The sequence below is a fragment of the Styela clava genome, chromosome 14 (assembly GCF_964204865.1).
Source record: "Styela clava chromosome 14, kaStyClav1.hap1.2, whole genome shotgun sequence".
Classification (NCBI taxonomy): domain Eukaryota; kingdom Metazoa; phylum Chordata; class Ascidiacea; order Stolidobranchia; family Styelidae; genus Styela; species Styela clava.
The window spans coordinates 18,017,836-18,037,247 of NC_135263.1; the positions used below are offsets into that span (position 1 = coordinate 18,017,836).

At 36.6% G+C, this 19,412-nt stretch overlaps 3 protein-coding genes across 3 annotated transcripts; 2 read left to right on the top strand and 1 right to left on the bottom strand.

Annotated features, from left to right (window-relative positions):
- Positions 1-299: 299 nt before the first annotated feature.
- Positions 300-1,678, top strand: LOC120341045 (uncharacterized). The gene has a single exon (XM_039409475.2). It carries the CDS (start codon positions 377-379, stop codon positions 1,676-1,678), a length of 1,302 nt encoding a protein of 433 aa, XP_039265409.2. The 5' UTR covers positions 300-376.
- Positions 1,679-3,227: 1,549 nt separating this feature from the next.
- On the top strand, positions 3,228-8,870 carry LOC120341042 (protein DDI1 homolog 2-like). Its single transcript, XM_039409468.2, has 6 exons — positions 3,228-3,528; positions 4,421-4,626; positions 5,349-5,557; positions 6,726-6,966; positions 7,260-7,431; positions 8,348-8,870. The coding sequence occupies exons 1-6, from the start codon at positions 3,229-3,231 to the stop codon at positions 8,606-8,608; spliced, it is 1,389 nt and encodes a 462-aa protein (XP_039265402.1). The 5' UTR covers position 3,228; the 3' UTR covers positions 8,609-8,870.
- Positions 8,871-14,651: 5,781 nt separating this feature from the next.
- On the bottom strand, positions 14,652-19,212 carry LOC120341047 (beta-1,4-galactosyltransferase 2-like). Its single transcript, XM_039409477.2, has 6 exons — positions 18,565-19,212; positions 17,462-17,635; positions 16,882-17,005; positions 16,564-16,676; positions 15,835-15,918; positions 14,652-15,613 (listed from the first exon to the last, which is right to left on the bottom strand). Exons 1-6 carry the CDS (start codon positions 19,182-19,184, stop codon positions 15,511-15,513), a joined length of 1,218 nt encoding a protein of 405 aa, XP_039265411.2. The 5' UTR covers positions 19,185-19,212; the 3' UTR covers positions 14,652-15,510.
- Positions 19,213-19,412: the final 200 nt, after the last annotated feature.

Here is a 19,412-nt window from a genome sequence, read left to right on the forward strand (position 1 = left end):
GTTGCGCAAATATTCAAATCCATCACCGATACCACTATTGCCGTATTAATTTAATTCTGTTAACATGACTCATGGTATATAAAATATATACTGGAATATGAAATGCCTGGTAATAAAGCTAGGTTGTAACTTCTAGCTAATTGTATGGAAATTCCTACATACATTTAGATAAGCTTCAATTAGTGGATTTTATTTTCGAAGTATTCGAAATTTCATATTCGAAAAAAATAATTTCGAATGTATTCGAAATAGTGAACTATTCGGTATTGGCCATCCCTGACAGTTTCCATTCCAATATAGTGTAATTGTTGTTTACAAGATGATATTTTTATCAAATATTAAATTAGGATATTGATTCTATAGCGCTTATATGTAAATGGATACCAGTACATCTTTTGATCCACCATTAACTGATCTCGGAAAAAATCTACTTGAAGCTGCTCGTTATGGCGATGAAGAGAAAGTGCGCACTCTTCTGACAAAAGGTGCTTCGTTCACCACTGATTGGTTAGGAACATCACCACTGCATTTAGCAGCACAAAATGGGCATCAAAATACTGCTCTTTTGTTGATGCGTGCTGGGATGTCATGTAATGCCCGCACTAAAGTTGACAAAACACCTCTTCATCTGGCAACCCAGTCTGGACATATAGGTCTTGTGGAAGCATTGATCAAGCATGGGGCAGAAATCAATGCTCTGGATATGCTTAAGATGACACCTTTGCATTGGGCATCTGTGAAAAATCACAAAGAAGTTGCATTGTGCCTGCTACAAAATGGAGCAGATCGAACGTTAAAAAGTAAATTTGATAAAACAGCATTGGATATATGTATGGAAGAAAGCCATTTTGCTTTAGCTGACATACTCAAAGGGGTTCATAAAAGAAGAACAACGCCAGAAACTAACTCAAAAACATTTGAGAAATCTAGCGTTGTTGTTCCAAATTTATCGCAAGCTACTGAACCTATTCAGACAAATTTATTAGCTAGTTTGTCAGCTCTAGCAGGCATGTCTGGTGAAATGGCCAATTCTGTTGTGACATTGGATGAATTGTCTCGTCTCCGATCTTCCCCAGTAAGTTTACCCCCAAATCCATTAGATAATGTTCGATCATTTATATTGACTGATGCTGGTAAGTTGGCTATGCAATTTTGGAATAAAACCTGGGAAAGTGAGCCAGTCACAATAAATCATAAAAGTAACAAACAATCAAAGCTAGACGGGTCTTTGAACTCAGTTTTGCTGAAATCTAAATGCAAAAATAATTCTAAGAGCAGTCCTTATATCGAAAAAGAAGCTATGTCTCTTGTCGAAAGTTGTTCAAATTTTTCCGAATCGGTAATAACAGAGCAAGAAGATTCGTCCCCTTGTTCTAAGGATGTTTCTGACTTGCTCGTTATACCATCGTCTTCTGTAGGATCTTTGCCGTTTTCTAATATTTTCTCGGACTGTGGTAATAATAATATTAATAATAGGAGTAATAGCGAAAGTGATGATGCATGTGCCCTCGATTTGGAAAGAGACATTCTGGAAAGACAATTAGAGAATGCCAAACGGGCTGCCTCCAGGTTTCGCGAAGAATCTCTTAGAAAAGAAACTGAAGCTGAGCGTTATAGGCTTCAACTTGAAATGCTATGCAAGAGGCAGTCAAAAAGTAATGTTTGCAAAAACACATAGATTTCTGTTTGTTTTAAAGATACATCGACTTGAGTCATGAATTCTATATGGAATATCTGTAAGCTTATAGCTGTATTTTGATATTTTGATTCATCTTAAACTGATCTCAGATGATATCCCTTGTTTAAACATTTATTTCCACAATAATCTACCAGTATATTGGAAAATTAACCTTACATGTTATGAAAATAACTTGCTAGGCAATTTTGTTCGAGACTGAATTAGGTGAGATCGCAAAGATTGCTGTTATAAAATTAAAAAAAAAATCCTGATTTAATTTTTTTTCTTTCAATTTCTTTTTGTGACTTAAAGTTTTTTATTGACCCATACCAGTTAACAACCAATTATTGTTCTGAATATTTAATCTACCTTCGTGATTTCAATAGTAGCCTATTGCTTGAATCGAATATAAACTCATTGGCCGTACTGAAAATAACTAATTTCCTATATATTTTATTCATGTTGGATATCCATGTTTCCCACAGAAGCATGATACATAGATAATTCAACTATATAGAATTTGATTATTTGACACAATTTTATTTTTACTATGCTAATTTGCCAATTACGTTTTCTGACCAGTTTATACTGAACTTTCAAATTAGCAAATATTCAACAAATTTGAATTTCATTAGACTTTTGAACATTAGTTGTTCTAAACATTATGCATACGGTAATACTACTTTTCTCACAAGCCACGAAGACAGTTGCAATCCCTAATTATAATACAGAGGTAAATATACCTAGTATTATATGACATAATGTTTTCAATCAAGATCCAATCCACTTCAAAACCATGTCCAATTTCTATCTTGTCCTATAATCTATATTTATTGATGAGGATCATGATTTGGCAAATACAATTTTCATGGTGGTGTATGTATTTACTTCTGAAAAATTGTTCCTCTGATTTGTTTCTATGTTTATTTAATGTCATATTTCAATGATCGAAGTAATCAAAACTAGTCAAATATCTACTCTGCATTCTGCTGTACTGATGAAAAAGTAATAAGTGACTATTAATACTAATGGCTTTGTATGAATTTCCCACAAAACTCTTAGTTACCACTTTAAAGATAGATGATCTGTTGGTTGTATCTGGATTTTATTTGTTCCTTGGATCTCATACTGGAATAATGTGATTTATACATATATGTTCGAATTCAATTGTACCTCAATAACCTTGTTAGGGTTTATAGCATAAATGAACTCATTTGCCATTTTCATTTATAAACCAGTGTTGTATGACACATGATATGGTTAAAATCCATTAATGTCTCAAATATCAGGTGTTATTTTTTGTTTGAAATTTTTTCATGTTCAGCTTTTTTGATTGATTTATTACAATATTTGTTGTGGTATGGGTCAATTATGTATTTGTCAAACAATGATTTCTGATATTACATGCCTTAACAAATTCATATTCTTTTTATTTTGGTGCTTATCTGCTAGCATGTAACACTGTTTTGTTTCATTTAATAATTGCTTAATTAATATTGCAGCATAATTCCAAGTAAGTAAGGTTGGATTTTTACGAAAGTAGTGAAGAAATGAAAGTGACAATAGTATGTTTAGAAAAAGATCACACCATAAGTCTTGATGTTCAAAGTGATTTCAGTTTGGAAAATTTCAGGGCACTTTGCTCTGATGAGCTTAAAATTGCATCAGACACTATACTTCTTGTTCACAATGGAATACCTCTTATAGACTTAACAAAGACTCTTTCTTCTTACGGTGTGCAAGACTCTGACATGATTTTAGTACAAAACATTCCATCAAGTGCACAAAGACAACTGAACCAACCAACGCGACCTCCAGGCATGCCTAACATTGATTTTAGTGCAATAAGGGTGAGTCATGAATTTTACTGTTCTGATATCAATAATATCACTGTATTTAACTTGATTAAAACTTTGAACAGATCTGCTTAGAAATAAACAAGTTTGTAGTGTAGGCTTTTATTTGTTCAAACAGCAACTAAATGCCCTAATAAAGCAATACAACTCTAAGAATAACTTTCAAATGCAAAACACTATGTCATCAGAGGATGAACCGTGTAGGTCAGCAGGGTAGATTGTCATGATTATATAAAGCATTGCAGGATTTTAAGACACAAATTACTGCACATATCGCTCTGAAAGCTTTTGACCAAATTGAGGACAAAAAATCTTTTGTATTTGATTGACTTCATAGTTTACATTACACAGTTTGTTTCACATGTAAATGAGGCTTTTCATGGCTACGGTTTTCCTGTACTTTTTCATTCAAATATTTACCCACTTTTGTTTATATTTTTCAATATATTGGGAGAATTTATTTATTTCTTCCATGTCATTCTGATTTAATTTATCATTCATCCAGAAGAAGTGTTAACTGTTAATATATCCATTTTACGGCTACTCTATAGCAAAAATATCAGTGTTGTTTAGTAAAATTCCCCGATTGCCATAATCAGTGTTGCTTCCTATAAACTTCCCCTTTTCCAATAACTTGGATTATCACAATATTACATGGGTGTTTCCGCTTGATAACCATTTTTTTTTATTTTCCTAATTCTGAAATGGGTTTTCCCCATTTATTTTATAGGTATTTTCTATACACAGTGTGTATGTTGAAAAAAACTGCTGATTACTTTTGAAAAATTGTCATTCCGTATAAAAAAATATACGGAATCCTGTATTTTCAAACCCATCTCAATTGATCTGCATTATTGACTGTTTTATTTTAAAACCAACATTCTAGTTTCCTGGACAACCTTCAACTAGTAGGCAGACTGTACCACCACCCAGGCAAACTGCGCCAGATATATTATCAAATCCAGAAGCTTTACGACAAAGATTTTTGAACAGCAGCCATGATATGGCCTTATTAAGAGAGAGAAATCCTGAATTTGCGGAAGCAATTTCGAAAGGAGGGGATGCCTACTTGAAACAGCTCGAGAAAATGAGGTAGGAAAAAAGTGTGTTAAGAGTATTTTTGCGGAAATGGGGTTTCAATTCGGTTGGTTTATTATAGCATAATTCCAGGATTTCATCTGTTGGTGGATGAAAAATAAATTTAATGACTAAACTCACTTTGATTTCTTAATTTGTCCACCATCCTTTTTTGAATGTTCTATTTAGTGTATTTTCACGTATCTCTGCTAACCAATACAATTAATATTTTGAACTAGAAAATAAATTATGTCAGAAACTACAGTCATAAGACAGGTCTAGTATTTTAATAAGCCCTGTACATTCACTAATTGGTTGAAATAGTAGGCTTCATAAAATTTTATTCGAAGAAAAAAAAATGGGTTAAAATTAGTTGCCGGTCTAGGGCCTATATTATCGATTATGGCAGCGGTTCCCAAACTAACTTTTTGTCCAAGTGGGGCCAAAAAAAATTGCTGCCTTCAAATAAAACAATTACATAACGTCAATAAAAAGTAAATTAACAATAGAGGCAGATACGACGTAACAGAAAGTAAACAACATATATAAAAGTAACATTAATTTATCGATTTATATGCACTGCATTTAAAATGATAAACAATAAAACAGTATAATGTTAGTTATGTTTCCCCGAATTCGGTTAATTTTTCGTGGTGTACCCTTTGGGAGCTGCTGAATTAGGGAGTAAGTGAACATGATCAAAACATTTTTATTTTTATAAAATATGTTCTTTTCAGGGAAACACATGCTCAAAATGAAAGAGATAAAATAAGAATGCTGAATGCAGATATTCTTGATCCAGAGATTCAAAATAAGATTGCAGAAGAAATTCGCCAACAAAACATACAAGAAAACATGAACATGGCAATAGAAGAAGCACCTGAAAGTTTTGGTCAAGTTGTAATGCTTTGGATCAACGTTAAAGTAAATGGTCACAGTGTTAAAGGTTTGTTATCATCATCTTCATTAATAATCTGATACTATGTTTTATGAAAAGGCATTGTGTTAAATATTCATAATTATTCATAGTTTATATGCGTATATTTCAAACACTTGACTTGACCACCATCTAAATTTTTATTCCATGGGTATTGGGCTAATTTTATTCAATATCATGTAAAACTTTTCATGTTAGCTATTTTTCAGTTCATCTTCTCGACAAGAACCTAAAAATTATTTTGTTGAATGGAAATTGAAAATAAATGCTGTTTGATGAAATATGATTTCAGGAAACTCACATACTTGAAATTAATTTGCTCGTTAATTAAAATTTTTCATTCTCATGGTGTAAATAAAACATGGGATATGAACAAAAAATGTTGTCATTTAGATCAGGGTTTCCCAAACTGGGTTCCGCGGATGCCTGGGTCTGTGATGACTGCACAGGGGGTCCCGCAATGATATGAAAAGAGTCTAAAACATATAAAAATAAATCATAATCTTATTAAATTTTCGTTAGCCTACCAGTATTCAACTTTAGTATGTATTGGTTCAGACTTTCATCATTTTTCTTCATTATTTTCAACGTTATTCTTTCTCGTTGGTTAGGCACAGAAATAGATACAACATGGGATGGGGTCCGTCAAAATAAGAATACAAACAGGGGTCCACGGCGGAAAAATTTGAGAAACCCTGATTTAGATTGTTGTAAAGTACTTGTAAGCTGAAATATATTTCAGAAACTGATATAGTATTAGTATCTCAAAAACTAGGATAGGATAGGATTTACATATTTATCCCGGGGGAGAGGAAAGCCGATAAGACGGCTTATCCATATGGCGAACCACGGCCTCTCGTCCGGTTACCATTCTGAGTCGGGTATGGGATTAGTTATATTGTTTTGTTTTCGGAAGCATGGACTTGGTGGTGGAGGGAGCCGTAACCAACCAGCGGTTACGTGAACCACCCAACGACGGCGAGGAGTCCAGCAATCCTCTGGCACATAATCATCCCTGCATGAGATTCGAACCTGCGAACCCACGCAGAGTGATTAGAGGTGCGGTGGCGAGCGTATTCCTAACGCTTAGCCCGTTGAGCCACACCGCCGCGCCTAACTACCTTTTAAAAATTTATTACAAACGATCCTTATTATTAGCTGTTATTTAATTTTATAGCATTCGTTGATTCTGGTGCTCAAATGACAATCATGAGTGCAAAATGTGCGGAAAACTGTCACATCATGCGTCTGGTAGACAGAAGATGGGAAGGTATCGCTAAAGGTGTTGGAACTCAAAAAATTATAGGTCGAATTCATCTCGCACAAATGCAGATTGAAAATGATTTTCTTCAGTGTTCGTTTTCTGTTCTTGAAGATCAACCCATGGATGTTTTACTTGGACTAGATATGTTAAGAAGGTGATAGCTTAGTTTTTATATCAATATTATTACTATCTGATACTATTTTTCATTTTATCCCAAGGTATAAAAAAAAGTTGGTTAGATTGCTAAATTACATGATGAACCACAGCCCTACATAAGGTTTTCATTCTAGTTCAGATATGGCAAGTTAACAGTTTCATATCTATGAACTAGGGTGGCGATGCTTATTGACCAGCAGTTATATAAAGTAAACCACCCTGTGACGGCAAGAAATTGGGCGACTCATATTCCTGACTGACTTACTTTTACAACCTGTGATAATTTTTTAGGCACCAATGTTGCATCGATTTGAAGGACAATAAACTTCGTATTGGGACCACTGGTACAGAAACTTCATTCCTACATGAGAGTGAATTACCTACACATGGCCGACTACATGATCCTAATGCAGCTGAGACATCAAATCTGACTGAGGATGAGAGGATAGCAAAAGCAGTACAGGTAAAGTATTACCCTAAAAAAACGAGAGCAGTGCCTAATTACATGTACCTGTGAGTCGTGCATTGGTACTGGTAAAGCCTTCTGAACGATCGGTGGACATATATTGGAATAAAATGTTTTTTAAGTTGCATGTTTCCCAAAGTGAAACAGCAAAATTTTGGGTGAAATATTAGATCCCTTTAAAAAATTTGAAAAAAATAAAACTGATAATAACTACTTCTCCCATCTAAGTACTGAAAAGTTTGAATCGTTTGGTTCATAGGTTTTCAAAGTGCTCCATTCGGACCCTCGAGGTTCTGTGAGGGAAACCTTAGGGCTCCACGAGCTATTCTATTCGTTCACTTATTATAATACTGAGTTACTAAGTTTGTAACAATCCAAAGAAGCAATAATAGCATTAATTAAATGTTACAACAATAGGTTCAATTCAAATATGACATTATACAAAAGGTGCAATAGATAATGCCATATTTCAATTATCGCCCTGTTGCCACATTCCACACTACTTTATCAATATTTTGGTCAAGTGTCAAATTTGTGTCAAAATAATAGTCAACCTCTTCATGGGCTCCATAGCGCCAAAAGTTTGAGAACCCCCAGATTAGTCCATTAATTGAGGAGAAACTTTCCCAACAAAAACATTTTGGCGTCCCAGAAGTGTGTGTACCAATAATGAGGTAACTAATTTTGTTCATCTACTTTACGTCAAGTTGTGTAAAAGGACTGAAACCTATGGGCAGGGGCAGGGCAGGGGGTATATTCACTTGGCTAACACAGACAGTCCCGAACGCGTAATAGAACTAAAAAAGGAAAATCGGAATTAAATTATTGCCTAACCCTGACCTGGTACGCACACTACGGGAGTACCCTATCTTCTTTCTCTTAATAAGTGCGACATGAATATTGTATGTTATAGGAATCAACAGACGAAGCCATTCGCCATAATAAAACTAGAGAAGACATTCCCTCAATAAATTTTCCTGGTGCTGGAAGAACGTTAGGGGCAACCTCCTCCCAACAAGGCGATTCCGTAAACATGGTGTCTGAGTCGGACTTGAAAAAAGTAATGGATGTTGGAGTAACCAGGGAGATTGCAGAGAAAATGTTACGAGAGTGTGACGGAGATGCTCAACGTGCAATAATTAAACTTCTAGCTAGATCATTGAAGCCTAAATAACACGAAGACAATAGTGCACATAGATTTATTTTAAATACATTCCTATTACCTTCCCCTCCCCAACTTTTGGAAGAGAAGTTTGGGTATATGAAGTATTGTCTTATGTTGTATGTAGAGTTAAAGACACTCTGGTAATTTCTAGTTTGTTACAGTATTTCCACCAAGTTGTCACCCGTTTCGTAGAGAAATACTTTTCAGAGGCAACTGGAATTTATAAACCACAATTTCCTGTCTGGGTATCAATAAAAAAGTACATGTTGAATTGGTCTGATTCACCTTATGCCACACCAGAGAAATATATGGTAAAACACTTTAAAATTTTTAGTTCGGGAATTCGTTTTTCATGAGGTGTTTCGCAGCTATGACCAATGCACTGATGGCGATGTGTCAATCATGTATTTGTGCAATTATGCAACTTCACAGTAAATACTACCGGTACTTTCAGAAATAAAAGCCGTACCCGACGCCTGTCGGAACAGGTAGTTTTCTATGTGTGACTGCTCGAAAGCATTATCACAAGCTTTTGTCTAGTGAAGATGCAGTGAGATGAGCCACCTGACAATGAAAACAAAGAGGTCGCAGTATATCACTGTTACTGGCGTTTTATGAAAATAGTCATGGCGTGCTTGTAAAATGCAACGCTTCGGAATAGGCAATGCTTCAATTTCCTGGCGTTTCGTGTTAGTTGCATACTGAAATGCATACCTCCGAAACTAAGGAAAATGTATGTAAGTGCATGAACGTTTGCTCCAACAGACTCTACGCTACCGGTCATTTACACTATGTTGAGGTCATCTTCTGATAGTTATGATCGTGACTTATAAATGAAATAAATTTCTCTACGACAGTGGTTCTTAAACTTCTCGAGCCGCGCAATCTGAAAAATCTTACAAACTTTGCGCCACCCCTGCTCTCTTTGCTTGGAAAAAAGGCCATTGTGATGGGTAGATTGCTTTGTTTTAAAATGGCGGTGTAAGCGAGTTTGTCTCGTAGCGTAATTTCTCAGATTTGTTAGGCATAAAACCCATTGGAGTACATCTTCGTCATTCATTGTATGTATCCAGAGTCGGACTGGATTCCATGGCATATGCACGCCGGAGGGCGCTAGCGCTCCACAAAAAATGCACGCGAGAGGATTCAATTTTGCACGCCAAAAATTTGCAATTGCTTATCAATAAAAATCGGTTAAAATGTTTTTTTTTTAATCAATAATCCAGTAAGATAAAAATGCTTACAAATTGTAGCTCAACAATTTTTGACTACATACTAGCTTGCAAGATTTGACCTGATCGCAAAATGCAAGGTAAAAAAGATCTTAATAATTGCTTGGCGGCGTTGACACATCGTGTTGAATTCTAGGAATCCCGTGAGAATAGTTATAGGCGAAAAGATTGCCAAACTCCTAGTCGACGCTGGTCAGTTACGACTCTGATTCAGTGTAATTTTCATCGAATAATTTTGCGCAAAAACACTTCCAAAATTAACGACAAAGTATACAAATAATGTTTGGAGGCAGTGGCGGCGCGTGGTCATTTGGACAACCGGGGCAAGCTACTGCGGGACCAAGTCACTCCCATCTATGGGGACAGGATGAGCGCTGTAAGTTCTCCCATCATTTTATAAGTATAAAAACCATTCCATCGGTAACAACCAATCGGCAAGAGCGACAATTTTTAACGATAAGAAAGTGTCTTTAAAACCGGTCCAAGTCAAGGAATTAATAAATATAGACATAGTTTATTTTGAAACCTCTTTCAAAATGGAAGGCAATATTTACCCAGATAAATACAATGACATATTAACAGAAACTTCGGGAAAACAGACAAAACCTAAAATAAGGTTTAAAACGTTACTATGAAAAAAGGAAAGTAATGCAAAGATAAGGACATGCGTCGCTCACTCATAGATATATATGCTGCTAGACTTCTACTGCTTGAACATATATGCAACACGCCGCGGTTTCTTGGAAGCAAAATGCTCGATAACGCGCTGATTAAAGTCATGCATCCCAGAAATAACGTCTCTGTGAATGGATAAAACAGCCAAGGAATTTAATCTATTTTGCTTCATTGTGTTTCTGAGATACGTTTTAATACGCTTCAGCGTGCCGAATGTTCGCTCTGCGTCGGTGGAAGAAATAGGCGTCGTCAAAATGATGTCCAGATATTTTGCAGACGCCGCAAAGGTAGTTACTAGAGTGTTATCTATGAGGAACCCATAGAGCGCGCAAGTTGATGTGATATTCAAAAAAGTTTGATTGGTGTATATACATCGCAATTCATTTTCCAATTTACCCACGTTTATCATGGGGTAAAATTTGGAGACAGTAGCCAACAAATGAATGGGAAATTGACGTGCAAATTTTGAAAAATTTTTTGGGTTCATCAAAGAGAACGCGGCAAGGTGTTCAGTGCGCAGACGATCGCCTATTTAATTCACCAAAATGTCACAGCATTCCTTAGCAGACAAAATCAAACGCTGCGTTGTTTGCCCACGGCGTAAAGAAGCACTCCATGTGTCGTCGTATTTTATTGTTTCCCGGATACGAGATACAGCATCGCAGAAGTCTGAAATACGCGACTGCACAGACGCTCCATCCATTATCCTTGAGTGCAATGCGCCGTATAATACATCCACGTGATAGAATATTGTGGAGAAGAAATGAAAACTCACCATCTTCTAGCAGACGCTTTAGACCTGCCGCCTCCCTCACGGAGCGTTCGTCCCAAACCGGAGAGCTCTGAATGCCATTGAAACACTCAATGAGCTCAGACCTAATTTCGAACACGCCCTGCACCACGCGTGATTGGAAGTTCCAACGTGTTGGTGCACAAGCTGGGAGACGGCGGCTACATATCTGGCGAAGGAGGTCAGAGCGCTTCGGCGAAACGGGAAAAAATGAAGAAAACCCCGAAACATTTGCAAAAAATATACGGACGAGAGGGGTATCAAGACACATCTTTTTAATAACGAGGTTAAATTGGTGTGCATAACAATGTAAAAAATGCGCATGAGGAAAATCTTCTTTTATATAAACTTGAACACCATGTTTCGACCCACTCATGACTGTCGCGCCGTCATAAGTTTGAGCTATCAATTTTGACTTCGCGTTGTAAGGCTGTAACACTTCTTTCAGTACAGCCGATATCTCGCAAGCCGTGCGATTAACGATTGGTACAAAGCTGTGAAATCTCTCGGTAAGTTAACCATCTTTCACAAACCGAAAAATCACAGCCAGTTGGGAAACGCACGTGATGTCAGTTGTCTCGTCAGACTGAATCGAAAGAAACTGGCAATTCTCAATTTCCAGAGCCAAATGTTGTAAATAAATTTTATATATTGAGTCGAGCAAATCATTTTGGATATCCTTAGATGTCCCTTTCGAAACAGTTGCGGCATCAAGATGATCTCTCAATACTGTATCTAGGGATGCGGTATATTCCACCATACCAAAAATACCCCTCTATTAGAAGAGCCAGCCCGTTCATCGTGCCCACGGAGGGACAGCTCGTAACAACAAATGAACTTCAAAACATCTATCAATCGACCGAGAACATGGCGGTTTTTCTCGACGTTTTGGTTGTGCCGACGAATAGAAACCGCGCGTCCTTCATCCAACTGTGCTGCAATATTAACATTTCCGGATGTTCGGTATTTTACTGCATTGTCCAGATGCTCCATAGAAGATTGATAATCCCTGGCACGCTCGGAAAGATGTTTAAGGTCTCTAAAACCAAATTTACACCAACGTGAGTCACGGGCGGTAGCAAAAAGTAGGCAATAAAAACAAAAAAGTGCATTTTTGTCCTCGCTGTAACACAATCATTCGTATTTTTTATACCAAGTTTCTGCGCAGAATGTACGCCGACGCTTTCCTCCGTCATAGGATTGTTCCAGTAAACAATTTTTTGGTTGATAAGGCCCAAGACGTTGTACCTCTAATTTATGTTCCAGCGGCAGTTGCGAAAACGGAGTGCGAAGTAGTGCATCAACCTTATTCATTATGAGGTCTAAGGCTAAGAAATGCGAAGCCGGAAAGAAGTGAGGAGCTCAAAAGGAATGTGGAAAATCGAAAGCAAATGGACTAAAGGTCTCTAACTGATTCAAATAGCGAAACAAGCGACAAAAACGAAGGCGAGGAAACTATCAACTCTTCAAGCAACCAACGAACGAGAAGGAATGCGTGAATATGTCAACACGTTGTTGTAAGAAACGTCGGCATTGTGTCGTCATAATTTCGGGGCTAGCCCCGATCGGCCCCGATGATTTAGTAAAAGAAACAGAAAACAAACGAGAAAAACGCGGCGAGTGGAAGATAAAAGAGAGAATACGATATACAATGAGCAACCGGGGCAAAATCGGCGTCGCCCCGTCGACGTTCGGCGAAGTCTTTGCGAGCGAAAAATGAACCATGTCGGAAGAATATGGCTAGTGTAGACAGTCTGTGCAACCGATATTGAGGTATTTTTCGAATATTTTTTATTATACCGAAAAAACAACCGGGGCATTGCCCCGGTTGGCCCTATTGACGCGCCGCCACTGTTTGGAGGTCAAAGGTCAAAAGTCCATTTTTGCTCTGATTCAACGTATTTTTTATCCAATAGACGTTTCCCCGGGCATCGACTTTCTTGTTTACTTTGTAACATTGGCCAATCAGCAAGATGCAAGTAGTGACGTAACATCGCATCCGCGTAGACCAGGGGTCAGCAAATTGCGCCCGCGAACGATTTTTTTGCGGCCCTCGAACGACTTTTAATTCATAAATCAAAAATGTATCCTAACTGTATCGTATCTACGTGGATTTATTTAGTAACAAGTTCCTCTTGTTTTATACCAAGTAGTGTCAGTTGTATGTTGTTTACTTGATGAACGTCCCATCGTTGGTTGTAATTATAAGCTAAGTTTATTTTGATTTCTATATCTTGAAAATGTATGAGAAATGGGGGAAAGTTTGCGACGAGCGCCGAACATTCCAAAGTGGAACGAAAAAATATTTTTCTTTCTCGCGCATTTCAAAACACGTTTGCTTGATATGCTTGGTCAACATCGCATTTATTAAGGTGTTTAATGTTAAACGTGTCATTGCAAAAACGAAATTTGACCCCGAGACCGAGGGTGCGCTACTGCACAGATTGCTGTGAGCGGCTCTATCTAAAAGGTATTACACTAAGATTAAATTTCGTGCCGCTTGTCAGATCGTCAATTGGACGACGTACTGCGGGGCAACGAAGTTGCCGCTTTGGCCAGGGCACAGAAACAACAATATCTCTCACTGTTAGGTAAATAAAAACATGTGTTGTTTGATAAAGGTATATAAAAAGGCAACATACACGTCTCATTGTGGCATCCTTTTAACACAGCAATAGAAGATGTGAGTGCGCCATAATTTAATGTTAAATCTGGCGATTATTTATAGGCGGGAATTAATGCGGCCCGCACGCTACAGGAAAAGTGGATATTCGGCCCGCAAGAACATAAAGTTTGCCGAACACTGATTCATCTCTGATATTTCATCCAAAATTCGCTGTATTTTTTTACTGATGGAAACGCTGTTATTTCTTTATTCCAAGTGATTATGCGATTGAATATCAGCTACAGGCACGGTACTGGTAAGTTACCGCACCGCATATGATTTTCGGGGAATTGATGATGAAATATTTTGATTTGCTCTACATGCCCGTATATTTGAGCATCGCTCTCGTTAAGTTGTTATGCATGGAGGTTTTCCCGACCCTTGACCCCTAGAAAATTCATCCTATACTTCACCAAAATTTTAGACGCTTTACAAGCGCAAGCGCTACAATTTTACAAGCGCTTACAGAATGGCTCACGTGTTCTAAAATATCATTTTTATTCAAACTATTAAACTGCGTGCCGCTCACAGGTGCTGATAGTTAGTTTTAGTCTAGTCTGTGCAGCGTTTGCCGGCTAGTCTATTGTACCAATTTTTAATTATTGCAACTGAACTAAAGGTCATCCAAAGACATAATGACAATTAAGGTAATTGATTCACTTTTTGTGAACACAACTGAAAACTGACAAATACCACGCAAAACTTTATTATTCAGCATATATAAGCAAGGATCGGATCGAACCGATAAAATACAGGACAAAAACGAAAGCACGTGAGCGGGGGTTCTCGGAGTCGCTCGGGAATAGTCAAAACCACCCAATTGGGAAATATATGGATACAATGAATCGGAGAACCCCGCATACCCCCCTAACACAATAGTAAGATAATATAGCCCACTCAATTCCTTCGTTGGAATTTAGATTTCAGTATATATTTATATATATATATATATGCGACACAAAACTGCATAGTATTATTGTCGTTGTTAGTATTCTTCTTGGTATTCTTTTTCTACTGTTGTGAAAAATCTATTTCCCCTTTAACTACTGGACCAATTGCTCTAAAATTTTCAGTGGTTAAATATTGTTTTTGTCGCTAAAAGGCTATTACATTCATTCATTTCAAAAATTTCTGTGCTCTCCATGGGATTCGTTTTTCACAGTGAATTTTGTGTGATGTCATTAAAATAAAAATTGCGCACCGCGCGATTCCCCAATCTCCTTTCAGCGATCTGGCGGTTAGCGAAGTCGGAAATTTTTTAATAAGGAAGATTACCGATACTGTAACGGATTTGATAGTTTGTTCCTTTGTATTTCCTTATCATGACCTGCCTGTCCAACTCGCGTATTAGCAGTTATCAACCTCCAGAAACCCCGGAATGATTATAGTATGAGCAATTAATTTGAAATGTACAGTGTTGTACTAATCCGATAAAAGTTTAATGGTTTTATAATTAATTGTACAGTGGTTGAAAATGAAGATGAGTGGTATGTCGTGTCAATAAAGCCGATAAAGATCTGGGTGTGAAAGAATAATCACAGTTTTTCTGTCATGATGGTTTTCCAACATCAACATAAATTTTTGTGAATTGTGGGTAAATGTGAATAGATTTCACGTTCGTATTCAAATTCTTTAAGCCATCGGTATCCCACCTAAGAAAAAAAAACAATGAATAAAAAACTTATTTGCAGAGCTAGAATCAGGGACAGGATGCGAAAAACTATCCTTCGTTACATGATATTTCGGCGCTCCCGTAGTTTGTACAGATGGCGCACAACCTGATAACCCTGACCCGGTACACATACTATAGAATAACTCGTTTGAACAGGCTTAAGAGTTTAAATAATTTGTGAAATTTCAATTAAAAACTTACCTCTCGTGGGCGCCTTTAAGAGTCGCATGTCGATTACCGTTATCAGCATTACCTCTGTCTTTCTCATGCGCCAACATAGTGTATCTTAATATTCATTCAAAGGGAAATATAATTAAAGACCAGACTATTTCATTTTCAATTCAAAAATCAGCAGGGTATACATACACCGGTATTATTATAATACGAACGAACAATAATGGGGTCGATATCACCAATAAAAAAATAAATACATCGTTAGGCTGTTATTTTGGTGCTCCCGTAGCGTTTGAACCAAGATGGCGGATACCGGAACGTAGTATGTGTACCAGGTAAGGGTTATGACATAATTTTATTCCAATTTACCTTATTTTAGTTTTATTACGAGTTCGTGGACTAACCAAGTGACTCCTGTAGTATTTGTATATGAAAATTATGGCTTAACCCTAACTGGTACCCATACTACGTTCCGGTGTCCGCTATTTTGGTTTACATAATTCGAGAGTACCGTTCGTTTTATTTAGTATGTCACGCCAACAGTTTATTGTAACATTAGCGTATTTTGATAAAATATTAAACGAAGGAAATAAAAAGATACGTGTGAAAATATCACCAATATATCGAGAGACACTATGCGACGATACGCGCAATATTTATATTGAGATTTCCAGACTATTGTTATAGCTAAAACCAGCATATTTCCATCCTCTAACAATGCAGTCGAACCGTGGTAAGCAAAACAAACAAACAAACCTTCCGTGCGTTGCGTCTGGTCTTGAGAGCCAATATTTTTTATTTCTGATTCTTCCGTTTATATCATCATCTTCTCCCCCCCAACCCCAGTATTCATTTGAATATCCATTCACCTGTTATTAGAATAAAGTTGTTCTATGTATACGAAGTGGAGAGTATCCAATGCTCACAATAATTGAGAGCTATAACCCAGCAAATAAAAGATGTATTTTATACACATTTTTCAGGTAAATAAAAGTGTTAATTTTTTTGTTTATTTTCCAAATCAAATTCTTCTGTAATTCCTCATTTTTTCCAATGTAAGAATATTAAACTTACATTTCTAAATTGTTCCTCAGTCATGCCAAGGACGCCACCAACCGTTATTCCACAACACATTGGGTGATAATCAAACTTGTCAATAGTAGTTGCCATATGAATTGCGGCGCTACCTCCAGGACATCTTAAAAATTTTGATGGTTCAATCAATATACAACTTCACATGATCACAGTCGAATTTATTAGTTTTCATCTAAAGTACTAAATCAAATTATTAATATTTTTTTCGAATTTTGTGAGTTAGATCAGATGTATGCTTTGTCCAAGTGTCCATGAATCAAAGCTTTTCAATTTCTATACTATCTTGGTGACTTGTTTGGTATTTTGACGTATTGTAGTTTGCCATAGTTGAATTCGGCACAATAAAAATTTCAAGTGGTAATTTACACCTTTGTTCTGACGCTCTGAGAACGTTACGAACAATTAACCAAAGAAACACAGTTGGAAATTTAACAGAATTCAAAGACAATGCGATTCAAACGTCAAATTTACATTCAAATTTTCTGAAATAATGTACATTATTATTGAATTTTAGGGTCAATATGACGTTTTAAACTCATTGTGTTAAGGTAAAACAAACCTATATAAGAGGGTGTCATATTCAGCAAGTAGGTCTACATCATGAAATATGAAGCAATCGAAAGGCTTCCCATTTACTTTGCCTACCATCGACGCGATTTCGAATCCAGTGTTCATGAGGCGTCCTTTGTTAAACGTGCCATTCCCTGACTGATTAATGACAAATATAGAATATCTGAAAAGAATGAACTTGGTTATTGGTGTGCGTTTATCAAGAAATCACTTTGATAGCTCAACATCAACTCAGTATAAATTTTACCATCTGGCATTTTCACCGGCCAAAGTTGACAGAATTCCAAAACTTATACTAACGCACGATATCTGTAAATCCACCACAATTTATGAAACGGACAATATGTAGATGTGGTGTTCTATTAACTGGTCATAAATGTCTCATAATAACAACTACATATTACGTAGAATTTCCAATTTTCGATGCCATTAAAGTCCAAAGTTCAAGAAAGTAAAAATATATTCAGGGGTGGGCAAGGTTTATGGACTAAGGGCCAAAAATTTTGCCCATCTAAAATGGCGGGCCATGTAAGCGTGACGTAAAAGTTACATTTTATAAACAGAATTTTATTTACAACGGTATTATAAAAGCAAAAGTGGAAAACAATGAGGCTCGTGCCAAAACTAATCCAGCTTTGACCCGTCAAACCTATATACAGCAAATGTCCCATTCCCATCCCATCCCATAGCAATTATGCCTGTCCCATCCCATGAGATTCCCATTGGAATAAAATTCATTCAAAATTGTTAAATTTAGGTTTAGCGTCCACTAAATATGACTACATGTATGAATAGACATGCAAAACAACAAAATTTAGGAACTCTGTTAACTTTATATTCTTAACTATTATACATGTGTCCATCGGCCCCATCACGAAGTATATTTTTAATGCTGAATATATTTTGCTCTCTATAACTAACAAAAGAACTATGCTCAAATATATGGATACGAAGTTGATATCGTAATGTTTTACCATCATTTCCGCAAAATTCATTCGGTTTTCGTGTCACACGTATCCTATGGGTAATATAAATTTGTGCTGTTTCCCATCCCACGGACAAGCCTGGAGATTTTCATACGAACGTACTCACCGAAGAAACTGTCTTTGGAGAATTGGTATCAAATGTCCCAGCAGAAGCCGTAGATGTATTTCACGATATCTAAAAGGTATTATAAACGCAACCGAGTGTGGAGGAAGACAATGTGCCGGTTCAAACACCAAAACAAAATCTGAAATATTTCCCAAAGTTCGTTCTTCAAAATTTCCCAAAAATGTATTCCCATGTGTCTTCATGTCTTTTGATGTCATATTATTCATTTCAAAATACGATTTCTCTGCTAAGTCCAGATCTATTTTCAATATACCAACAAGATGTTCTTCAGGTGGACAAAGAGGGAAGTATTCCGATGAATATTTTCGTATACCCCCTGTTGTTCCATTTGCAACCAATGACAATGAAATACTTTGTTTCACCTCAATATTATTCAACTTTGAGTAAATTGAGATGGTATAGTTTGTTACATTGTGATATAATACCCTGGTAGGCATCTTATTTTGAAACATGAAGTTCATGATACTTGCTATAAGAACAATCTTGAATAATATGATGCACATCACAGTGTTTCGCATAGACAATATCCCCATGTTACAAAATCTCCGAGATGGCATGTTGATATATACTACATTCGCTAGAACTTTATATATATACATGTAGTTTTGAGACTATTCTAGCAACATCCTGTAACATAAAAGTTAAACATTTTCGATAAATTCAAAATTAAATTCTTTACTACTGGAGGGAGGATAGATTTAATAATATTGTTGAAGCAGTTGTAATCCGATTTTCTGTTGCTAAGAAAGTTTTGTATTCCGTTTTTGAGCAGTAGACTAGATTAACCTATTTCTCATACAATTCCCACTGCAGGTTTTCTCCTGAAT